At 43.9% G+C, this 22083-nt stretch overlaps 1 protein-coding gene across 10 annotated transcripts in view; it reads right to left on the bottom strand.

Annotated features, from left to right (window-relative positions):
- Positions 1–22083, bottom strand: part of tgo (Aryl hydrocarbon receptor nuclear translocator homolog tgo) — a 942634-nt gene that overhangs the window by 240933 nt on the left and 679618 nt on the right. For all 10 annotated transcript variants that reach the window (XM_071670630.1, XM_071670447.1, XM_071670539.1 and 7 more), the window contains one exon: positions 21766–21923. In XM_071670630.1, coding sequence (XP_071526731.1) covers positions 21766–21923 — 158 coding nt within the window. The remainder of the gene's footprint in view (positions 1–21765; positions 21924–22083) is intronic.

The following is a 22083-nucleotide window of genomic DNA, read 5'->3' as shown; positions in this document are numbered from 1 at the left end:
CTGGAGAAGGCATATGATAGAGTTGATAGAGATGCTCTGTGGAAGGTATTAAGAATATATGGTGTGGGAGGCAAGTTGTTAGAAGCAGTGAAAAGTTTTTATCGAGGATGTAAGGCATGTGTACGTGTAGGAAGAGAGGAAAGTGATTGGTTCTCAGTGAATGTAGGTTTGCGGCAGGGGTGTGTGATGTCTCCATGGTTGTTTAATTTGTTTATGGATGGGGTTGTTAGGGAGGTAAATGCAAGAGTTTTGGAAAGAGGGGCAAGTATGAAATCTGTTGGGGATGAGAGAGCTTGGGAAGTGAGTCAGTTGTTGTTCGCTGATGATACAGCGCTGGTGGCTGATTCATGTGAGAAACTGCAGAAGCTGGTGACTGAGTTTGATAAAGTGTGTGAAAGAAGAAAGTTAAGAGTAAATGTGAATAAGAGCAAGGTTATTAGGTACAGTAGGGTTGAGGGTCAAGTCAATTGGGAGGTAAGTTTGAATGGAGAAAAACTGGAGGAAGTAAAGTGTTTTAGATATCTGGGAGTGGATCTGGCAGCGGATGGAACCATGGAAGCGGAAGTGGATCATAGGGTGGGGGAGGGGGCGAAAATCCTGGGAGCCTTGAAGAATGTGTGGAAGTCGAGAACATTATCTCGGAAAGCAAAAATGGGTATGTTTGAAGGAATAGTGGTTCCAACAATGTTGTATGGTTGCGAGGCGTGGGCTGTGGATAGAGTTGTGCGCAGGAGGATGGATGTGCTGGAAATGAGATGTTTGAGGACAATGTGTGGTGTGAGGTGGTTTGATCGAGTAAGTAACGTAAGGGTAAGAGAGATGTGTGGGAATAAAAAGAGCGTGGTTGAGAGAGCAGGAGAGGGTGTTTTGAAATGGTTTGGGCACATGGAGAGAATGAGTGAGGAAAGATTGACCAAGAGGATATATGTGTCAGAGGTGGAGGGAACGAGGAGAAGTGGGAGACCAAATTGGAGGTGGAAAGATGGAGTGAAAAAGATTTTGTGTAATCGGGGCCTGAACATGCCGGAGGGTGAAAGGAGGGCAAGGAATAGAGTGAATTGGATCGATGTGGTATACCGGGGTTGAAGTGCTGTCAGTGGATTGAATCAGGGCATGTGAAGCGTCTGGGGTAAACCATGGAAAGCTGTGTAGGTATGTATAGTTGCGTGTGGGGACATATGTATATACATGTGTATGGGGGTGGGTTGGGCCATTTCTTTCGTCTGTTTCCTTGCGCTACCTCGCAAACGCGGAAGACAGCGACAAAAAAAAAAAAAAAAAAAAAAAAAAAAATATATATATATATATATATATATATATATATATATATATATATATATATATATATATATATATATATTACATGTGTGTGTGTGTGTGTGTGTGTGTGTGTGTGTGTGTGTGTGTGTGTTTAATTACCCATTCAAAGATACCCAGCCCAGGCCGTCCGTCTAATCCTGCCATTCACCTACCCTGAGCAGCAGCATCACTCTCCGACACAAACACAGACTGACAGACGCCTGGCCGTTCCTGGCACTGGTCCCGCCCTCCCACACCAGAGTTCTGTTTTTACCCAGTATTGCCAAAAACCGTGGGAGACCAAGACTTGTGGTGCCACACTTCTCGTGGAATTTCTCAATTTACGTCTTTCGAGTTCATCGACTCTTTATTGTCCAGCACTGTTCAAGAATTGAACGAACGGAAAAGTTCGCAAATGTTTTCTATTAAACATTCAACGATACATCACTATATATATATATATATATATATATATATATATATATATATATATATATATATATATATACATTATATCCATTTATCTTTTTTATTTTACTTTGTCGCTGTCTTCCGCGTTAGCGAGGTAGCGCAAGGAAACAGACGAAAGAATGGCCCAACCCACCCACGTACACATGTATATACATACACGTCCACACACGCACACATATATACCTATACATTTCAACGTATAAATTTATATATCCATACACAGACATATGCATATATACGAATGCACATAATTCATAATTGCTGCCTTTACTCATTCCCGTCGCCACCCCGCCACGTATGAAATGACAACCCCCTCTCCCCGCTCCCAGAACTTTCGCCCCCTCCCTCACCCTCTGACTCACTTCCGCTTCCATGGTTCCATCCGCTGCCAAATCCACTCCCAGATATCTAAAACACTTCACTTCCTCCAGTTTTCTTCATTCAAACTTACCTCCCAACTGACTTGATCCTCAACCCTACTGCACCTAGTAACCTTGCTCTTATTCACATTTACTCTCAGCTTTCTTCTCTCACACACTTTACCAAACTCAGTCACCAGCTCCTGTAGTTTCTCTCCCGAATCTGCCACCAGCGCTGTATCATCAGCGAGCAACAACTGACTCACTTCCCAAGTCCTATCATCCACAACAGACTGCATACTTGCCCCTCTCTCCAAAACTCTTGCATTCACCTCCCTAACAGCCCCATCCATAAACAAATTAAACAACCATGGAGACATCACGAACCCCTTCCGAAAACCGACATTCACTGAGAACCAATTACTTTCCTCTCTTGCTACTCGTACATATGCCTTACAGCCTCGATAAAAACTTTTCACTGCTTCTAGCAACTTGCTTCCCACACCATATATTCTTAATACCTTCCACATAGCATCTCTATCAACTCTATCATATGCCTTCTCCAGATCCATAAATGCTACATACAAATCCATTTGCTTTTTCTAAGTATTTCTCACATACATTCTTCAAAGCAAACACCTGATCCACACATCCTCTACCACTTCTGAAACCACACTGCTCTTCCCCAATCTGATGCTCTGTACATGCCTTCACCCTCTCAATCAATACCCTCCCATTTATTTACCAGGAATACTCAACAAACTTACACCTCTGTAATTTGAGCACTCACCTTGATCCCTTTTGTCTTTGTATAAAGGCACTATGAATGCATTCCGCCAATCCTCAGGCACCTCACCATGAGTCACACATACATTAAATATCCTTACCAATCAGTCAAGAACACAGTCACCCCCCCTTTTTTTTAATAAATTCCACTGCAATACCATCCAAACCCGCTGCCTTGCCGGCTTTCATCTTCCGCAAAGCTTTTACTTCCTCTTCTCTGTTTACCAAATCATTCTCCCTAACCCTCTCACTCCGCACACCACCTCGACCAAAACACCCTATATCTGCCACTCTATCATCTAAAACATTCAACAAACCTTCAAAATACTCACTCCATCTCCTTCTCACATCACCACTACTTGTTATTACCTCCCCATTTACGCCCTTCACCTTTGTTCCCATGTGTTCTCTTGTCTTACGCACTTTATTTACCTCCTTCAAAACATCTTTTTATTCTCCCTAAAATTTAATGATACTCTCACCACCCCAACTCTCATTTGCCCTCTTTTTCACCTCTTGCATCTTTCTCTTGACCTCCTGCCTCTTTCTTTTATACATCTCACAGTCATTTGCACTATTTCTCTGCAAAACTCGTCCAAATATATATATATATATATATATATATATATATATATATATATATATATATATATATATATATATATATATATATATATATATATAATTGATATCAAGAATAATCCTATCAACTTCGTAGTTACTACAGTTTTAACGAAATCTTAAAATAATCTTTACGCAATATCTCAGATGCTGTTCTTGACAGTCGTGATATATATATATATATATATATATATATATATATATATATATATATATATATATATATATATATATGAGAGAGAGAGAGAGAGAGAGAGAGAGAGAGATGGTGGTTCTTCCTCCTTACTGACAGGTGCTTGAGTAAGGCCCACATATCAGACGGCAGCAGAGATCATGGCTAACTAATGATCACCACAACGGCTCCCATACGAGCCTCAGTGTTCCCTCGGTCTGAAGATAACGTTACTAACGCATCACACACAAACAAACACGACTAAACGTCATGAAAAGGAAGTCGAATGAAATGTTATTTCCGTGACTTAAAACAGCGTAATCATTTTGCAGGATTGTGAATCCCTGGAGTTGTGTTATGAATGAAAGGCTTTATTGTGTGTGTAACGCACTATTTCCTGTTCCTGTCTATGTGAATGTAAATCTACGAAAAAATGAACACAGCAAAACGTCATTAAAGAAAACAAAATATAAATCACTTCAGGACCATCACATCCACTACCAGTGTGGAGCGGACCATCACATCCACTACCAGTGTGGAGCGGACCATCACATCCACTACCAGTGTGGAGCGGACCATCACATCCACTACCAGTGTGGAGCGGACCATCACATCCACTACCAGTGTAGAGAGGACCATCACATCCACTACCAGTGTAGAGCGGACCATCACATCCACTACCAGTGTGGAGCGGACCATCACATCCACTACCAGTGTAGAGCGGACCATCACATCCACTACCAGTGTGGAGCGGACCATCACATCCACTACCAGTGTGGAGCGGACCATCACATCCACTACCAGCGTGGAGCGGACCATCACATCCACTACCAGTGTGGAGCGGACCATCACATCCACTACCAGTGTGGAGCGGACCATCACATCCACTACCAGTGTGGAGCGGACCATCACATCCACTACCAGTGTGGAGCGGACCATCACATCCACTACCAGTGTAGAGATGACTATCACATCCACTACCAGTGTAGAGCGGACCATCACATCCACTACCAGTGTGGAGCGGACCATCACATCCACTACCAGTGTAGAGCGGACCATCACATCCACTACCAGTGTGGAGCGGACCATCACATCCACTACCAGCGTGGAGCGGACCATCACATCCACTACCAGTGTAGAGCTGACTATCACATCCACTACCAGTGTAGAGCGGACCATCACATCCACTACCAGTGTGGAGCGGACCATCACATCCACTACCAGCGTGGAGCGGACCATCACATCCACTACCAGTGTAGAGCTGACTATCACATCCCCTAACACTGTAGAGCGGACCATCACATTCACTACCAGTGTAGAGCGGACCATCACATCCACTACCAGTGTGGAGCGGACAATCACATCCACTACCAGTGTAGAGCGGACAATCACATCCACTACCAGTGTAGAGCGGACCATCACATCCACTACCAGTGTAGAGCGGACCATCACATCCACTACCAGTGTGGAGCGGACCATCACATTCACTACCAGTGTAGAGCGGACAATCACATCCACTACCAGTGTAGAGCGGACCATCACATCCGCTACCAGTGTAGAGCGGACCATCACATCCACTACCAGTGTAGAGCGGACCATCACATCCACTACCAGTGTGGAGCGGACCATCACATTCACTACCAGTGTAGAGCGGACCATCACATCCACTACCAGTGTAGAGCGGACCATCACATCCACTACCAGTGTAGAGCGGACCATCACATCCACTACCAGTGTAGAGCGGACCATCACATCCACTACCAGTGTAGAGCGGACCATCACATCCACTAACATTGTAGAGCGGACCATCTCATGCATAATTAGAAAGTTCTAACTGTCTCTCCTGGCCTGGCTGAATCAGTACAGCTGTACTGACTATCTTTTATTTTTTCTGTTTCCCGAGCCAGTAACGATGGCAGTGTTGCCATGGAGGTGGAGGAGTTCCTCCCATGGTAACATTACCCATAACATGAGTTATCAAGTCATATTCAGGCAACACACTCATATCAAGGGGCAGAACACTCCTACAGTAACACCATCCACCACAGCAGGCCACACTTACCTGCCTTTCTAATGCAACCCACATGAAGTGTCATTCAGCACACAGCTGCAATTATCACTTGTAAGAGACCATCTTACGTAGGTGTTAATCATGTTCCCATTAGCTCAAATGATGGACGAGTCCATTAGCGTACATTAAGCACTTACCGATGGCATGCTGACGGGCAACCATGGAAAGAGGCACAGAGTTGCCTACGGCGAGGCAGAAAGACCCAAGCGAGGGCAACAATGAAACATGCATAAGATAAGGTGATAATGATGAAAGCTACAGAATTAAGATAGACTAAATAGTTTCATGAAACACGATCTTTCAGGAAGCTTAATAATAAGACAAATATCCACCATAAGCCGTAATGTGACCAATACAACCATGCCAGGGACCAACTCTACCATCCTGCGGTCTGCTCCAGTCCTTCATGCTTCCTCACCCAAACCTAACCGTGTGTTGATATATCATTACCGCCATGTATCATCATACCTCAGAACCCCATTTACGGGGTTCCTACTGCTTCAAGGCTGCGCTACAAACAGGAGGAGGGAAATAACGGACTCCTTTGGAGCGAGAAGGTCCTTTCGACAAGACAGTTCTCATTTCTGTTTTCCGCCTTAGCAAGGTAGCGCCAGGAACAAACGAAGAAGGCCGCATATATATATATATATATATATATATATATATATATATATATATATATATATATATATATATATATACATACACAATCACGAGCATTGTTGGACTCCACCAGCTTGCGGTCACACCGTAAGTGAAAAATCACAAAGTCCAACCTCGTGAAAGAACTTCCTGCTTCAAAGGAGTTTATCTTATCCTGCTACTGAGTGCAACGCAGCACTAAAGCTACAAGAGCCCTTGGATATGGGGTCCTGGTGTTATGACCCCAGGAACCCTCCGTATAAGGGGTCCTGGGGTTGTATATTCGTTATGATAATGGACGGTAATCAGTGGTGTTGTGTGAGGAGAAAAAATGTGAATCATATTTCTACATTGTATTGTCAAAGGTTCCGTGGAACATGTTTGAATATCATGAAATGCTTGGACAAAACTTGTTTATATGAAACCGTTTTGATCTCACGATGTTCGAATAAGACCTTTAGCAACGTTGGCAACGAGAACACAAGGATATATAGTGTTCTTATATTTAATAGTTACACAAAGATGACCTATTCCTTAACATGTCTTACCGCTTCCATCAACATAAAAGAGCCAAACAAAAATGAACGAAGCGAAGAAAGCTAGCACCGCAGTACAGCCACGCACCTAATAATTATCATAATGATAATAACAATAATAATGGCCCCCAAAAGGCGTAATCTTCAGCTTTCTCAACAAGTACACACACACAGCCATCACTATGGCATGCCTCTTACCTCGCTGCTTGAGCAAGTCCCCGACCACCCTTCCCGTCCACCTACTCCACCCCAGGCAAGCGGGGTGTGCCTGCCTGTACACCCGTGGTATCATGTGATCAGGACTGCACCACCATACGCCTCTCACGTACACCTGGGTGCCAGGCTGTTCTCACTTGGTATGCCTGGGCGAACACTCCCCACCACAGGTTACTCTCACCTGACAACTTGATGACGTACTTGACGGCAATCACTCTGTCGCTGGAGGACTGCAGCATCCACGTCCTCCTTATTACTCAGAAATAAAGTATATGGCCGTCAAAAATAAAGTACATGTCCGTCAATTCCCTACGTAAAACTTTTCATATTAGTAATGATTGAATTCTCATATCACATCATTATATTTACAAGATATTATTTCAACATGAGCCAAGCTGTCAAATCAGTTTCATCGTGCGTCTTCATCATCATCATTTGTAAGCCAAACACACACAGAAAACATCCATTACCACGCACCATTAGCGGCCTCCTGTTTATATCATGAGGTGACGTCCTTCACGCTCACTGCTGAAGGCTATGTATCAGGTAATCTCTGTGCGTTTACCGCGTGTCAGTTAAATTAAAGCTCTCAGATCTATATCAAAAACATTTCGGAAAAAATTAATTGTAAACACCAACATACAAACATTTTTCTACAAGAACGGACGCGAGGCGAGTCTGTGTCAACTATCATTATCCAGTAAGCAAAGGGCCTTCTATGGCCCAAGACCCATTAAGCGTGAGCGTAAGCCAACTATCAATATCCAGTCAGCAAACGTCTTCCTACGGACCATCTGCCATACCTGGGATGTCCCACTGTAGAGGACCGCTCCCTGAGCCCGTCCTTCCCCACCAACATACACTCCTGCACAATGATATCCCTCTTCATCACATGCTCCCTCCATTTAGCTAACGGTCTAACTCCGTCCCTCCTTCTACTCCACACTTATAACCAGCTTTTACTTCATCTTTTGGCACCCATCTTCATACATCCGCACCACCAACACCACAGCGGCACCCCTTCTTTAAACCATGAGTCATTCTCAACTCTTGACATCTCGGACTGTCCACATTTCTCACACCCAGTGAAAAAAGTGTAAATAATGCATGCTCTATAATCTTCCACTACATACCCACCAAGCACTCTACTACGACAAGTAAATGCTGGCTATCCTTTCTAGCAAGCTCCTCCAAACCTCACCTTCTTGCATACCGCGATTTCTCTCCAAGCCACTGACTGTACCTCTTATCCTTCTTTTTCGTCTCGTCATTCAACCGTTGTTCACACTCTAACCCATAAAAGGTTTTTGTTGATATCGTCTTTCATCTTGGTTTTCTAACTTGCTAATTCTTACTAAGCCCTCTGAGACCTTCGGCAGTTGCACCCAACATTACATGACCATCCTGCAATAACAACCATATACATATGGCTCCACTACCAGGATCTGCAGACACCTACATCCTGTTGTCGGCCGACTCAGTCAGTCTCAGCCATAAATATTCATCGAGTCTGCGCCTCCAGTTGACAGCGAACAAGACCATATGTAAAATCTGCCAGCAATGCTACCCTAACATTCTGCCACATCATGTAACTGACTGCTGTAAAAGTAGCGAGTTCAGTGATGGTTCTTAATGATTATTACATACGTGTAATCATTTCACCCTGATCACTATCCTACCTCAAATACTTAAAAGGTATCCCATCTGCGTCTCAAGTAAATAGTTCTTGATACATAATACAGTCACTGTTGTTCAATGTTCTGTAAACAATTCAGTTACAATGTAAAGGACTAAATAATTTATTCATTGCTGTCCAGTCCTTGGTAACATTTTTCTCACTAAATGACTGAGTAATATACTTCAATCATGGAGTCAGTCTCTAGATCTGTTGTGTACTCTGTATTCCTCTTCAGCAACATCGTCCACACGATGAGTGGGATTGGACCATAAATTCGCAGGTCTTGCGATGCAAAAAATATATGAAAATATGAAAAAAACATATCCATTTACAGTCGCAAGTACCCAAAGTTCCACTTCCTTCCTCCCACTCTACCCTGGTCTCGCACTGCCTTGCTATATCACCTGCCACACACACACACACACACACACACACACCAGCACACAACGCCAACAGTTGCGTTTCCTGATATCTACAACAACAAACATACAACATCCATCTCCTCTCGCTACTGCGGCAACTTCATAACGGTAAACATAACACTTCAGTCTGGTTATATATATAAAAAAAAATCATCCACATCACGTGATAACACAAGTCACCTGTCCTACGTCGCCTGGTATATACAAATACCAGAGGGAGCAAGGGACAAGGGAAGCCTAAACAGGTACCAAGTAGTCTTGGATGTGGGTGGTGCCGTGTGTCTTCAGTGACAAACCAATTTATCTTACGTACACTTAGAGCTCTACCTGATATAGCGTAACCCAATCTCTTGTACCATCGTAATCGTATAACTAACCCAATCTCCTCTACCATGGTCGTCGTATAACTAACCCAATCTACTCTACCATGGTCGTCGTATAACTAACCCAATCTACTCTGCCATGGTCGTCGTATAACTAACCCAATCTACTCTACCATGGTCGTCGTATAACTAACCCAATCTACTCTACCATGGTCGTCGTATAACTAATCCAATCCACTCTGCCATGGTCGTCGTATAACTAACCCAATCCACTCTACCATGGTCGTCGTATAACTAACCCAATCTACTCTACCACGGTCGTCTATAACTAACCCAATCTACTCTACCATGGTCGTCGTATAACTAACCCAATCTACTCTACCATGGTCGTCGTATAACTAACCCAATCTCCTGTATCATGGCAGTGTCCACAATCAAAGGGTCACGAACCTGGTGACTTATTCAAGAATGACGTGCGTATTATTATTATCATTTTATGGAGGCCATCAAGAGTAACAGTAGCGAAGAGACCTCCTCCTCGGGCGGGCTAATGAACCAATTAGGGCAGGTCAGTGTCACGCTACGGGAAAGTTCATCCACATAATATATTCACACACGACACCACCATCATCCAGCTTACTGATGATAATAGAAGAAAAATCGACACACACACACACACACACACACACACACCAACGCAGGGCTAAGCAGGTAAAGAGTTAAGTGATCTGTTCGTCAGGCTACGTGGTACGTCAACTACAGTATTACTGTTGCTGTTCAACATCTACCACACGACTAAGTGGAAAGTATATACACTACAGTATTTACTGTGTATCTTGTATATCTGCCACGCTGGCTGTGTACATGTAGCTCACTCACCTGCTTATCCGAAGCGTGCAAACCTCCTGCCTACCTGGATCTTGAGATGTTTCATGATCTGTGTACATGTTAGTATCACGACCTCACGGTCATACCTCAACTGTGTATCTTCAGCCGAATGGCTGCCTAAATTCGTTAACCGTTATTCATTTATATATCTACACACACACACACACACACACACACAAACACACACACAATAACTGGATGGATGACAACACTGTAAAAAAAAAATGGTTAAAAAATCTCTACGTCAAAAGTATGGTTATTGAACAACCTCATCACAAAAGGTCAAGATACAACTTGAAAAAAGAAAAATCAGGCTTCATAACTGACATTATATATATATATATATATATATATATATATATATATATATATATATACATTATAATTTGTCGCTGTCTCCCGCGTTAGCGAGGTAGCGCAAAGAAACACAGGAAAGAATGGCCAAACCCACACACATACACATGCATATACATAAACGCCAGCACACGCACATGTACACACCTATACATTTCAACGTATATATATATATATATATATATATATATATATATATATATATATATATATATATATATATATATGTGGGAAACAGAAGGAGTCACGCGGGGAGTGCTCATCCTCCTCGAAGGCTCAGACTGGGGTGTTTAAATGTGTGTGGATGTAACCAAGATGTGAAAAAAAGGAGAGATAGGTAGTATGTTTGAGGAAAGGAACCTGGATGTTTTGGCTCTGAGTGAAACGAAGCTCAAGGGTAAAGGGGAAGAGTGGTTTGGGAATGTCTTGGGAGTAAAGTCAGGGGTTAGTGAGAGGACAAGAGCAAGGGAAGGAGTAGCAGTACTCCTGAAACAGGAGTTGTGGGAGTATGTGATAGAAGGTAAGAAAGTAAATTCTCGATTAATATGGGTAAAACTGAAAGTTGATGGAGAGAGATGGGTGATTATTGGTGCATATGCACCTGGGCATGAGAAGAAAGATCATGAGAGGCAAATGTTTTGGGAGCATCTGAATGAGTGTGTTAGTGGTTTTGATGCACGAGACCGGGTTATAGTGATGGGTGATTTGAATGCAAAGGTGAGTAATGTGGCAGTTGAGGGAATAATTGGTATACATGGGGTGTTCAGTGTTGTAAATGGAAATGGTGAAGAGCTTGTAGATTTATGTGCTGAAAAAGGACTGGTGACTGGGAATACCTGGTTTAAAAAGCGAGATATACATAAGTATACGCATGTAAGTAGGAGAGATGGCCAGAGAGCGTTATTGGATTACGTGTTAATTGACAGGCGAGCGAAAGAGAGACTCTTGGATGTAAATGTGCTGAGAGGTGCAACTGGAGGGATGTCTGATCATTATCTTGTGGAGGCTAAGGTGAAGATTTGTATGGGTTTTCAGAAAAGAAGAGTGAATGTTGGGGTGAAGAGGGTGGTGAGAGTAAGTGAGCATGGGAAGGAGACTTGTGTGAGGAAGTACCAGGAGAGACTGAGTACAGAATGGAAAAAGGTGAGAACAATGGAAGTAAGGGGAGTGGGGGAGGAATGGGATGTATTTAGGGAATCAGTGATGGATTGCGCAAAAGATGCTTGTGGCATGAGAAGAGTGGGAGGTGGGTTGATTAGAAAGGGTAGTGAGTGGTGGGATGAAGAAGTAAGATTATTAGTGAAAGAGAAGAGAGAGGCATTTGGACGATTTTTGCAGGGAAAAAATGCAATTGAGTGGGAGATGTATAAAAGAAAGAGACAGGAGGTCAAGAGAAAGGTGCAAGAGGTGAAAAAGAGGGCAAATGAGAGTTGGGGTGAGAGAGTATCATTAAATTTTAGGGAGAATAAAAAGATGTTCTGGAAGGAGGTAAATAAAGTGCGTAAGACAAGAGAGCAAATGGGAACTTCAGTGAAGGGCGCAAATGGGGAGGTGATAACAAGTAGTGGTGATGTGAGAAGGAGATGGAGTGAGCATTTTGAGGGTTTGTTGAATGTGTTTGATGATAGAGTGGCAGTATAGGGTGTTTTGGTCGAGGTAGTGTGCAAAGTGAGAGGGTTAGGGAAAATGATTTGGTAAACAGAGAAGAGGTAGTAAAAGCTTTGCGGAAGATGAAAGCCGGCAAGGCAGCAGGTTTGGATGGTATTGCAGTGGAATTTATTAAAAAAGGGGGTGACTCTATTGTTGACTGGTTGGTAAGGTTATTTCATGTATGTATGACTCATGGTGAGGTGCCTGAGGATTGGCGGAATGCGTGCATAGTGCTATTGTACAAAGGCAAAGGGAATAAGAGTGAGTGCTCAAATTACAGAGGTATAAGTTTGTTGAGTATTCCTGGTAAATTATATGGGAGGGTATTGACTGAGAGGGTGAAGGCATGTACAGAGAATCAGATTGGGAAAGAGCAGTGTGGTTTCAGAAGTGGTAGAGGATATGTGGATCAGGTGTTTGCTTTGAAGAATGTATGTGAGAAATACTTAGAAAAGCAAATGGATTTGTATGTAGCATTTATGGATCTGGAGAAGGCATATGATAGAGTTGATAGAGATGCTCTGTGGAAGGTATTAAGAATATATGGTGTGGGAGGCAAGTTGTTAGAAGCAGTGAAAAGATTTTATCAAGGATGTAAGGCATGTGTACGTGTAGGAAGAGAGGAAAGTGATTGGTTCTCAGTGAAAGTAGGTTTGCGGCAGGGGTGTGTGATGTCTCCATGGTTGTTTAATTTGTTTATGGATGGGGTTGTTAGGGAGGTGAATGCAAGAGTTTTTGAAAGAGGGGCAAGTATGAAGTCTATTGTGGATGAGAGTGCTTGGGAAGTGAGTCAGTTGTTGTACGCTGATGATACAGCGCTGGTGGCTGATTCATGTGAGAAACTGCAGAAGCTGGTGACTGAGTTTGCTAAAGCGTGTGAAAGAAGAAAGTTAAGAGTAAATGTGAATAAGAGCAAGGTTATTAGGTACAGTAGAGTTGAGGGTCAAGTCAATTGGGAGGTTAGTTTGAATGGAGAAAAACTGGAGGAAGTTAAGTGTTTTAGATATCTGGGAGTGGATCTGGCAGCGGATGGAACCATGGAAGCGGAAGTGAATCATAGTGTGGGGGAGGGGGCGAAAATCCTGGGAGCCTTGAAGAATGTGTGGAAGTCGAGAACATTATCTCGGAAAGCAAAAATGGGTATGTTTGAAGGAATAGTGGTTCCAACAATGTTCTATGGTTGCGAGGCGTGGACTATGGATAGAGTTGTGCGCAGGAGGATGGATGTGCTGGAAATGAGATGTTTGAGGACAATGTGTGGTGTGAGGTGGTTTGATCGAGTAAGTAATGTAAGGGTAAGAGAGATGTGTGGAAATAAAAAGAGCGTGGTTGAGAGAGCAGAAGAGGGTGTTTTGAAATGGTTTGGGCACATGGAGAGAATGAGTGAGGAAAGATTGAACAAGAGGATATATGTGTCGGAGGTGGAGGGAACGAGGAGAAGAGGGAGACCAAATTGGAAGTGGAAAGATGGAGTGAAAAAGATTTTGAGTGATTGGGGCCTGAACATGCAGGAGGGTGAAAGGCGTGCAAGGAATAGAGTAAATTGGAACGATGTGGTATACCGGGGTCGACGTGCTGTCAATGGATTGAACCAGGGCATGTGAAGCGTCTGGGGTAAACCATGGAAAATTGTGTAAGGCCTGGATGTGGAAAGGGAGCTGTGGTTTCGGGCATTATTGCGTGGCAGCTAGAGACTGAGAGTGAACGAATGGGGCCTTTGTTGTCTTTTCATAGTGCTACCTCGCACACATGAGGGGGGAGGGGGATGGTATTCCATGTGTGGCGAGGTGGCGATGGGAGTGAATGGGGGCAGACAGTGTGAATTGTGTGCATGGGTATATATGTATGTGTCTGTGTATGTATATATATGTGTACATTGAGATGTATAGGTATGTATATTTGCGTGTGTGGACGTGCGTGTGTGTATACATTGTGTATGGGGGTGGGTTGGGCCATTTCTTTCGTCTGTTTCCTTGCGCTAACTCGCAAACGCGGGAGACAGCGACAAAGCAAAATATATATATATATATATATATATATATATATATATATATATATATATATATATATATATATATATATATATGTACATAATTCATACTTGCTGCCTTTATTCATTCCCGTCGCAACCCCGCCACACATGAAATGACAACCCCCTCCCCCAGCACGTGCGCGAGGTAGCGCTAAGAAAAGACAACATAGGCCTCGTTCGTTCACACTCAGTCTCTAGCTGTCATGTATAATGCACCGAAACCACAGCTCCCTTTCCACATCCAGGCCCCACAAAACTTTCCATGGTTTACCCCAGACGCTTTACATGCCCTGGTTCAATCCACTGACAGCACGTCGACCCCGGTATACCACATCGTTCTAATTCACTCTAATCCTTGCACGCCTTTCACCCTCTTGCATGTTCAGGCCCCGATCGCTCAAAATCTTTTTCACTCCATCCTTCCACCTCCGATTTGGTCTCCCACTTCTCCTCGCTCCCTCCACCTGACACATATATCCTCTTGGTCAATATTTCCTCACTCATTCTATCCATGTGGCCAAACCATTTAAAAACACCCTCTTCTGCTCTCTCAACCACACTCTTTTTATTACCACACATCTCTCATACCCTTTCATTAATTACTCGATCAAACCACCTCACACCACATATTGTCCTCAAACATCTCATTTCCTACACATCGACCCTCCTTCGTACAACCCTATCTATAGCCCGCGCCTCGCAACCATAGAACATTGTTGGAGCCACTATTCCTTCAAACATACCCATTTTTGCTTTCAAAGATAATGTTCTCGCCTTCCGCATATTTTTCAACGCTCCCAGAACTTTCGCCCCCTCCCCCACCCTGTGACTCACTTCCGCTTCCATGATTCCATCCGCTGCCAAATCCACTCCAAGATATCTAAAGCACTTCACTTCCTCCAGTTTTTCTCCATTCAAACTTACCTCCCAATTGACTTGTCCCTCAACCCTACAGTACCTAATAACCTTGCTTTTATTCACATTTACTCTCAGCTTTCTTCTTTCACACACTTTACCAAACTCAGTCACCAGCTTCTGCAGTTTCTCACCCGAATCAGCTACCAGCGTTGTATCATCAGCGAACAACAGCCGACTCACTTCCCAAGCCCTTTCATCCACAACAGACTGCATACTTGCCCCTCTCTCCAGAACTCTTGCATTCACCTCCCTAACAACCCCATCCATAAACAAATTAAACAACCATGGAGACATCACACACCCAAGCCGCAAAGCGACATTCACTGAGAACCAATCACTTTCCTCTCTTCCTACTCGTACACATGCCTTACATCCTCGATAAAAACTTTTCACTGTTTCTAGCAACTTGCCTCCCACATCATATATTCTTAAAACCTTCCACAGAGCATCTCTATCAACTCTATCATATGCCTTCTCCTGATCCATAAATGCTACATACAAATCCCTTTGTTTTTCTAAGTATTTCTCACATACATTCTTCAAAGCAAAAACCTGATCCACACATCCTCTACCACTTCTGAAACCACACTGCTCTTTCCCAATCTGATGCTCTGTTCTGATGCTCTGTACATGCCTTGACCCTCTTAATCAATACCCTCCCATATATATATATATATATATATATATATATATATATATATATATATATATATATATATATATATATATATGGTAATTCTCAACGATACACCTACATGGCAGATGGATTGATTTCCGTGCTAAGAGCCTGCCTCGTGAGTAGGACGGGACAGAATAAATTGGGCAGCGACTCCAGTTCCTGCCAACCCACCAATGAAGTGTTGTAAGCTGTCATTGGCAACATTTGCAGCCGGGAATCCACCAACATTTCCTTCGGAAAAATGATTTTCACTTGACCTTCTTTCCTGTCTAGTCCTCCTTGCGTCATTAACTTAAGTCCTCCATTATTTTGCGATCTATTACAGGAATATGGTCATTACTGACGTGTTGCAAGTCAGTACTGCAGTGTGAGTTACAATAATGATCTAGGTGTGTGTGTGTGTGTGTGTGTGTGTGTGTGTGTGTGTGTGTGTGTGTGTGTGTGTGTGTGTGTGTGTGTGGTGTGTGTGTGTGTGGTGTGTGTGTGTGTGTGTGTGTGTGTGTGTAAAACGAGTAAAGATTGCTACGTATATACAAGGTTAAGAAACAGGGTAACACATGAATAACATACAAATAGCAGTCACAAATATCACACACACACACACATCTAACTTAACCATACACACACTCCACAACACAGTGATATTCGGCACATGTTACGAACTTCATGGGTCGTCCCGTCCAGCCCGAGTGTGGTACCGTCGTGCCCAAGTGTGGTACCGTCGTGCCCGAGTGTGGTACCGTCGTGCCCGAGTGTGGTACCGTCGTGCTTAAGGAGTTAAAGTCTCATTTTGTGTGCAGTACCCAAACACCTCTCCTGCTTCAGTCGACACTTACCTGTTGCCATGTTCGCACAACAGGTAAACACGAGCCTCTCCGCCCAACACACGGTAGAAATAGAAAAAAAAATCACCAATCACCAAAATGTGCTTAAATGAGTCTATAATTGTGAGAGAACACCATATGAACCGACAAATTACGTCCACATAAAGTATACTAATACTGGCAGTGGTGGTATCGTGACAGTGGTGTAGGTGGTACAGTAGTGGTGGTCCATTACCAGTGGTGTAGGTGGTATATCAGTAGTAGTATTATACAGTGGTGGTGGTGCATTACCAGTGGTGTTAGTGGTACAACAGTAGTAGTATTATACAGTGGTGGTAGTGCATTACCAGTGGTGTAGGTGGTACATCAGTAGTAGTATCATACAGTGGTGGTATTAGTGCATCACCAGTGACGTAGAAAGTGATGTAAGTGGTTACGTGGAAGTGGCGTTAATGGTATAGTGGTAGTAACGTTGGTAGTGCTGCGGTGGTGATGTAGGTGAGAAGTGGCAGTGGCGTTGGTGGCACAATGGTAGTGAAGGTGGTGGTGAAGAGGTAGTGATGTACGTGGTACAGGGGCAATGGCGTTGCTGGTACAGAGGTAAAGACGATAGTGGAGAAAAGGTTGTGATATAGGTGGTAGAATGCAAGTGGCGTTGGTGGTAGAGTGTTAGTGGTAGAGGGTGCACAGTGGTAGTGGTGGTGAATGTAAAATGGTGGTGGTGGAGGTTGTACAGTGGAAGTGGTGGAGGTTATACAATGTCAGTGGTGGAGGTTGTTGGTATTGGTGTAGGCTGTGCTGGAGGGTGCACAGTGGAAGTAGTGGAAGGTGTACAGAGGTTGAGGTAGAGGGTGTACAGAGGGAGTGGTGGAGGGTGTGCAGTAGTAGAGGCTATACAGTGGCAGTGGTGCACGGCAGAGAATGGTAATGGCGGTGACTGTACTGTTGCAGTGACGTCTGATGCGCACAATAAGTGTGGCACGTGTGACAGTGCCGGCAGTATGAGTAGGATAATGGCAGCAGTGAACAACCATTATAACAACCCAGGTGTAAGTGGCTGAAGTTTCCGCCGTACAAGTAAAGTGTGGAGGAAGTGGAGACTTGGTGGTATATGAGGGGTTGTGGGGAGGTGGTGTTGTGGGTGGTGGTTAGCGAGAGTCTGTGTACAATGAGAGGAACATGGCTGAGTCCCTGGTAACGATGCTTGGTGTGGTGACACTTACTGGGACGGGCAGTGATGGTGTCTCATACTTGAGCGACCATCTACCTAAGTGGCAGATTTAATACTCATGGTGGTAAAGTCCCAGGCATTGGTGGCAGAGTTGGTGGTGCAGGTGGCAGAATTGAAGGTGTAGGTGGTAGACTCAGCGGTGAAGAAGCGATAGTTACAGGTTTAGATGGTGAAGACGGTATTTTGAGGTGTAGGTGGCAGACTCAGTGGTGAAGGTGGGAGAGTTAAAGGTATATAGGTGGGAGAGTTAGTGTTTTGACGTGAGGATAAACCATGAGAGGTACAGATTTTTTGTTTTGTTGAAAACACAAGTCATGGACGGAAGTCCTCACTGAGGCTAAGCTTTCCATGATGTAGGTGATTAACGAGATCAGGTATAGTCTGAGCGGTAGGTGATTAACGAGATCAGGTATAGTCTGAGCGGTAGGTGATTAACGAGAAGATTAGGTAAAGTCTGAGCGGTAGGTGATTAACGAGATCAGGTATAGTCTGAGCGGGAGGTGATTAACGAGAAGATTAGGTAAAGTCTGAGCGGTAGGTGATTAACGAGATCAGGTATAGTCTGAGCGGGAGGTGATTAACGAGATCAGGTATAGTCTGAGCGGTAGGTGATTAACGAGAAGATAAGGTATAGTCTGAGCGGTAGGTGATTAACGAGATCAGGTATAGTCTGAGCGGTAGGTGATTAACGAGAAGATAAGGTATAGTCTGAGCGGTAGGTGATTAACGAGATCAGGTATAGTCTGAGCGGTAGGTGATTAACGAGAAGATCAGGTAAAGTCTGAGCAGTAGGTGATTAACGAGATCAGGTATAGTCTGAGCGGTAGGTGATTAACGAGAAGAGCAGGTACACTCTGACAGTTTTTAAAAAAATGGTTAACACCTGCCTTTACAAAAAAAAAGCACAGGACGTAGGTGTTAGGAAAGACATGAGTTTCCACGGGTTCGTGGTGTATACCAGTCAACATCATCTCAACGGCCCGCTCAACTCTGGACCTGCCAACACACAGGACACAGCAATCACGTAACGGAGTGGCTTGCGGAATATAAGTAGTGCAGGTAATGACGGGGCACACAGGTAGTTAATTTCCTGGGGCAGAAACCGAGGGATTATCCATTACGAGGGATAGAGAAGCACCAGTGCACAAGAGGATCAAGCACTGATGTCATACTGGAGAGCTGGATTCGCACTGCTTTACATTCGATTCTGTTACGTATGTGGAGCTGGAGCCTCCCTACACGTGACACTAGTGTTATAAACAAGAACGTATTAATCTTTTGTGTAATGTGACTAACTGTTCAGGAAAAATCTTTGGCTGAACACTGAATTTCTTTCGAGACACATATCTGTGTTGAGAGGGAGCATGTCCTCATGACACCAAGAAAGTTTGTGGTGCGTGTGGTTTTCTACCACAAAGTTGTGTTGCGTGTGGTTTTCTACCATCAAGGTTGTGTTGCGGGTGGTTTTCTACCATCAAGGTTGTGTTGCGGGTGGTTTTCTACCAAGGTTGTGTTGTGGGTGGGTTACAATCATCAGAGTTGTGTTGAGTGTGGTTTTCTCCCTTGAAAGGAGATGAGAGAGCTGTGAGGGAGTTTAGTAGGAAAAATAGGAAGAAGGGTTTCAAGCGTTATATTTAACTGCGTTATGCCTGGCACAGTGATGGAATCTACGTAGGGAAGACTAAGCAGATATGAAAGAGGCGGAGAAATGCATGTTGAGTCGTTGTGTGTCCGTACACGTAGTTACCTTATGAAAAAATGAAAACATGAAAAAAGAAAAGCAGGAAAAGCGGAGGAGACAGGACAGAACCCTGAGGGACACGGTGTTGAAGAGGAAAGAGAGAGGCCTTTAGAAAGGTGGCCAGATATGGTAAAACAGTGACGGGGTGCAGCCCAGGGAAAGGGAGTCATGCCGTGCGGAAAGCTTTTTATTCATCATGGGCTGCAGGATTACCCTTCGTCTCTCACACACGATGACTACATATAAATAAATCAAGAAGGTGGATACCGCCTTACGATGTTCAAACTGATGATCAGAGCAAACACTATGATACTTAAGATGCTTTAAGTAAGTGGATACTGAGGAGAGATTCATAGATTGGAAACAGAATTTGGAGCAACATACTGACTACTGGAACGGATATAACGTCCACTGTTTGCTAGGACTGCTGCACCAATACATGATACTAAGATGGGAACATTCTCGATTTCCGACAGAGGAGGAACACAGGAACAACCACGGTCGACAGTTGAGATACACACACTCGTTCACAACACGTGGAGGAATGCCACCTGGTCTTCATCCCTTGGTTGTGTCCAAAGAGTGGTATGGTTGGACCGAAAGAAAATGCAAGATTATACGGTAAATTAGCAAGGATAATAAATAGCTAAACACCTGGTATTATAAACAGTCGAGTCAATGGACAGAATTGGTCGTGCCATAACAAAGAGTTTATGGTGAAAAATGGTATAGTTCTTGATAAAGATGTCATAATCTATGACACAGGTGATATGATTTGTGATGATGATGCCACAATTTATGATGCAGCTTGTGTGGTTCTTGATAATAATGGCATAGTTTATGGGAAGGTTGGTATGGTTCTTGATGATAATGGCATAGTTTATGTTAAGGTGTGATTCTTGACATTGATGGCATAGTTTCTGGTTGGTACAGGAGATATTCTTCGAGATAATGATGACACAGTTCGTGGTGCAGATAGTGAAGATGATAGTGTCATCAATCATAAGGATGGTACGATAAACAATGCAGATGGAGAGGTTACGGCATCAGTGATACAGTCTATGTCACGTGATCCTGAGCTAGTGTGATGGGGACACAATCTATGTTGTCAACTGAACACCTAATGATGCAGGTCCTACGGTTACCCTTGCCATTGATATAGTTAACAGTACACGTAGAATGGTAGGTGGAAGGCGATCCATCTAGTGATGGACATCGTATGAAGCTCAATGTGTAGTTATGTCAAGGGTGCTTCTATAGTTAGTGGAAGAGGTGGTGGTTAGTGGTGGTGTTCGCGGCTGGCAACGTACCATAATTCAGTAGCTCCAACCGACCGTACATAAGAGTCGTGCTGATGGTACGTACATGGTGTTAGTCTTCCCAGTTGTAAGTTGAGAGGAACATGATTGTTATTTTGCTAAGGAATGTTGGAGAACCTGTCTTCCATGCATTATCTTTCAATGTCATAAACGTAAGATTCAGCCAATTTCTTCATAAGATGCTCTGAACTTGTATAAATCTTAGACTCATGACATCACAGGGGCCGAACTGGTCGGAACTGACCGTTCTCGACCACGAGGAACTGTACACACACAAGAGGCGGTAGTGAAGGTCAGGTCAGGTGTGGATGAAACATATACCAGACGTGAAAGACACTAGACATAACAATACATACAGTAAGTAGCTGTTGAAGGACACACAGTGTCTGTAGTTGTAGTACTAGCAGTAGTAGGTGGACGATGATGGTTGTAGGTATTCATCTGTAGACTGGGAGGTGGGCTGGGGTGGGTGGAAGGATGTAGGACACTGGAGATGCAGGGAAGGATATCCTAGGGGAAGGATGTGTACTCACCCCGAAGCGCCTTCATGTGGGCCACGGCCATCCTGAGGATGGTGAGCTTGTCCGGCTTGCGGGCCAGGGCCGAGCAGGTGGGCACCATGTCGCTCAGCTCGGCGATGTACGCCGTCATCTTGTTGCGTCGGCGACGCTCGATCTCGCAGTGGTTCTCCCTGCCGCCCACATAAACATACAGCATTACCACATGGCACACACTTATCTACATACTATCACATAAGCCAGCAGTACCTTCTCTTCTACATGCCACTGTCACATAATCCATGACCTCTACACATCACTACACATATAAGCCATAACCTTCTCTACATGCCA

The sequence above is a fragment of the Panulirus ornatus genome, chromosome 1 (genome assembly GCF_036320965.1).
Source record: "Panulirus ornatus isolate Po-2019 chromosome 1, ASM3632096v1, whole genome shotgun sequence".
Lineage (NCBI taxonomy): Eukaryota > Metazoa > Arthropoda > Malacostraca > Decapoda > Palinuridae > Panulirus > Panulirus ornatus.
This window is presented reverse-complemented; position numbering and strand designations above follow the sequence as displayed.